We start from the raw sequence: 4,244 nt of genomic DNA on the forward strand, positions 1-4,244 counted from the left end.
ATAATAATGATATATATATTATAAAATATAAACAATCAACGCCCCCCCCTCAGCGGGCCATGGTAAAATTATTAAACGTTGACCGGTCCGCGGCGATAAAAAGGTTGGGGAGCACTGCTCTAAGGGTTTCAGAACTCTTAAAGGGTTATTCACAAAAGGGTGGAGAGTTTGGAGGAGGCAGGAGAAGTGAACAATCTAGGACAACATAGCTGTTTTGGAAATATTCTCTAATTCAGCTCACTTTCCAAATCAGCTATGTTGTCCAAGATTGTTCACTTCTCCTGCCTTCTCCAAACCCTTCACCCTTTAGTGAATAGACATATTAGTGTCAGAACCAATCCTCCATAACTAGTGTCAGAATAATCTGTTTTCACTGACTAAATAGTAATACAAGCTGTATTCACTAGGAAATAATAAGTCTTTCCAATGTGATATAAAAAGGCTCATCAGCTTACTAGTCATGGTCATAGTCTTGTCCTTAAAAATGTGTTCAAAGTTGAAGTTGTACATTCCATATAAAATAATCACTTCTATTTACAACATGCAAATAGCCTAAGTATCTGAATCTGTCTTGATATCAGCTTCCTGCTATTCCCTTTATAGCAGCACTAAGGCATAAAGAGGGAGTGTCAGCCCTAGAAGCCAATCAGGCTCTGCTCAACCTGTCAGTGATCTGTGCAGCGGCGTGTTCCTCCTCACAGCCGCTGTTGAGTCAGTGACAGCCATAGAGAGTCTATGGTGAGCTCTGCAGGGTCACTCTCAGGTGGGCTGTTTGGGATCTCAGGAGGGCTCTGCAAGGGGCGTGACTAGAAATCACAGGGCCCCATACAAAATTTTGCTATGGGGGCCATGTGATTTCTAGTTACGCACCCTGAATACATCAATTGGTATACTTTTCACAAAGGTTTATTTCAACCATGTGCTTAATGAGTTTAGCTTTAATTAACATAGGGGTAGCATAACTTTCAAACTTTACCACCCTATGCCGCAGTCTATGCAGCGTTGCACGAATTTGAGTCTGACCATAGGCAATACTCATTTCCCTAAATGTTTATGAATGAGGATCGTGGAGATCCACCCAACATTCAACAAGCTAATAGAGGCATTTCACTCACCTTCCCCAATTTCTATATCCTTGAAAGCAACATCAGAACCAGAATCACTGATCAGCATCTCCCCATTTAGAGTGAATATGATGTTCATTTCAGTCAAGTCAATCATACACCCAACCACATCTCCGGGCTGCCAATTACGTCCAAATGGTTCACTACCAATGTGCCAGCGCTGACCCTGTAAAAAATCAGATACAAGAAATAAGTTTGTGAAGATCACTCTTCAGTGCTTGAAACTTTATGTATTTCTGGATCAGGTTTCCTTCCTGTAGGTTGTAAGTCCCCGTGTGACATATACATGCAGTGTCGATACTCACCCTGTGGCCATTAAACACATAAGCCAGCTCATCTGCTCCAAGCTCTACATCTGGTCTCACTTCAGGCCGAGCCCATCCAACTCTCATCTCACCTGTGGTGACAGCTTCAAACTCAAAGTACCACCTCCCTGATTTGACTGCATATGACTTCTCAGCTCGGAATATGCGCATTCTCTCAGCACGAGGCTTTGTGACACCACCTTGACCAGCTGTGGGAGAAGGAGATTGAAGGCCATGTAAGGGTTGGCATTACAAGTATTCTTATTATCATCATTAACTCCAAATTACACATTGAAACTATTTTTAAACCAATCAGTCTTAACAAGGAGGATTAATAGCCATCATTTTAAATAGTCTAGATTGGAATCATACCTACACTAGAAAATGATAGAGAATAAATGTTTAATTCCAGACACATTGCTATATATCCAGACAATCAGTTTTTCCCCCAGAGTGAATCATGTAAATCATGTAATCTGTAATAGTTTTGGGTCAACTTTCTATTCTGTTTTCAAATTTGTAAATACTTCCAGAAAGTTTCTGTTGCCTTTAGATAAACCAAATGCAGAAGACTAGTGTGCATGTAGCCTAAAGCTCTACGCTCTAACTGTAGAAAAAAATATAATATTCATAAGCATTATGTTATATTTACAAGGAAAAAAAAGAAGAGAAACAACTATGTACAAATCTATTCCAAGTTCCATTGAATCATTTAGCTTAGGGCCACATCGTGCACGTGATTTTGAAGCAGTGATTTGTAGTGGCTATAAAAGCTCTCTTTAGAATTAATTGCAGTCAATGAAAGGTCCTCAGGACAACAATCCCAGTGATTTGTAGGTAAGTCACTGAGTCATTGACTTTTTGCAGCATTGTGGACCTAGAATTGGCAGCCTCAGCAATGACTTATCTTATTAAATGCAGCTACGGAGGACCAACCACATCAAAGATTTGTAGGTGCACAGAGAATTGTAGCCATGTACAGCATCAATAGTATCAAAGAGATCTGCAAGTGCCACAAATCTCTGCTACAGGCTTGCTTTAGTGACCCTTACACTATGTACTGTACTGCATAAAATGAATGTTATAAAGAAACAAATACCATTGTGGCCTACTTAGAACCACCAATGGCTGTGCTGGCCTCAGTTTACCAGGTGTACCTGTGATATCTTATTATGATTCACAGGAACTACATGTTTTATAGCCTTTCCTGTGAGATTGACTCTCCTCATACTTACAGCTCTCCTGGTCAGGCGGCTCAATGTTGTATCCATATCCAATGAGAGTACGCACAGCTTCACACAGGCTGTCTCTGTTGGTTTTCTTGGTCTTCTCATCCAGCAGAACGTATGGCACAAGGCGTGGGTTTCTCCTTTTCTTGATGTCCTGTGTTCAGATAAGTTCATACAGCTCAGAAAAAGTGTATAGGAGTACTACTTATACCGTACTTATCTAGATATCTCTCACCCTTCTTTAATATTATTCCAACCACCTGCTATATGTCTGAATTGAGCCCAAAAATCTTATTACAGGCTCTTACAAGTGTTGTGGTTCAGAAGAGTGCAGTGCATGCATAATCACTGTCAAGTTTCCCCAAGTAAGCTAGCTTTGCAGTTGTATCTACAGTCAATACTTTTCAAACATTTTTGAATAGAGTATGGAATAGGTAAAGCATAAATAAGTTCCTGTTCACACCTCTGCGATACTACATCCGAGAGGTGCTGCAGAGTATATTGTGGTACACTGTAGTAGGACAGCCCATTCATTTGAGTTGCTCTCAAAGAAGTGCAAACACCTTTCTTTAAGATCGCAGCACATCACAATAGGTTACCATGCGATGTGGAGCAATACAACAAACATGCAATGGCTAGGTGCTTAGGGGTGCCATTACGTGCAGAGATGTGAACTGAGCCTAAATCTTTCATATTTAATACTGTAATGCAGTCAGACTGCTTATAAAGTGATAATATGATGAACTTCTGGGGGTTTTTATAGTTCTAAAGAGCTGCAGCAAGGGTAAAATACCCTGTTTTGGCAGCACCTTGGGCAGTCAGACCTCTGCTCTTACACAAAAACAGTAGTCAGGATCTTAAGTGGTCCAACACTCCTGCCCCCGCTCTCAATCAATCAACATCATTGCCCATGAAGTTAGAGCATATTTCTGACTTTTGTTTTTGTTATAAATTGCCATCTGGCCCGAGGAGAAAGAGTGTGTCTTTGTGGTACACTACAGAGTCGGACAGCTGCACTCTGGGTGAGTTATGGTTCTCTCTCTAGTGGCCTGACATGCCCCTTGCTATGTTGGGCCTACAGCGCCCCAATCAGTAAAGAGAGAGAATGATTTCAATGACTTCAGTATGACTGCTGAGAACTTTACAGATTACAGTACCTACTCCACAATACCTGGAGCTACTGTACGTAGGTCACTTGGGGTTGGCTTTAATGCTCATTTACTGTACTGGGAAAGGTCAAACTCTTAACAAGTAATATAAAATATCAATTTCAGAAAATCACACATCATGTTACTTCCATAACATTACAGTCATAGACTAGAGGCTGTCTCTGGGCCATGAGCCATCTTGTGACAACACTCTGACAATAAACCACTACCACAGTGAGCATAAAAGTAGAGCCCTTCTTCTATCTGACTAAACTAAACAGTACTATCCTATTCTTGCAGAATACAATTCCTCTTCTATAACATGTTTATACCACTGAATATCCTATGACAGCTGGTCAGGTCCTCACGTTGCCCCTGTAAATTGAGAAGAAAGAACAGCAGCACATACACATTACAGTGGCACCTCTAAATCCTATA

The 4,244-nt window shown here is 40.8% G+C and overlaps 1 protein-coding gene across 1 annotated transcript in view; it reads right to left on the reverse strand.

Annotated features, from left to right (window-relative positions):
* Nucleotides 1-4,244, reverse strand: part of RYR1 (ryanodine receptor 1) — a 178,615-nt gene that overhangs the window by 114,822 nt on the left and 59,549 nt on the right. Inside the window, exons 26-28 of the mRNA XM_018555990.1 lie at nt 2,665-2,812; nt 1,430-1,638; nt 1,116-1,290 (exon numbers count right to left, since the gene is read on the reverse strand). Coding sequence (XP_018411492.1) covers nt 1,116-1,290; nt 1,430-1,638; nt 2,665-2,812 — 532 coding nt within the window. The remainder of the gene's footprint in view (nt 1-1,115; nt 1,291-1,429; nt 1,639-2,664; nt 2,813-4,244) is intronic.

The sequence above is a fragment of the Nanorana parkeri genome, unplaced genomic scaffold (assembly GCF_000935625.1).
Source record: "Nanorana parkeri isolate BGI_ZX_2015 unplaced genomic scaffold, ASM93562v1 scaffold221, whole genome shotgun sequence".
Classification (NCBI taxonomy): domain Eukaryota; kingdom Metazoa; phylum Chordata; class Amphibia; order Anura; family Dicroglossidae; genus Nanorana; species Nanorana parkeri.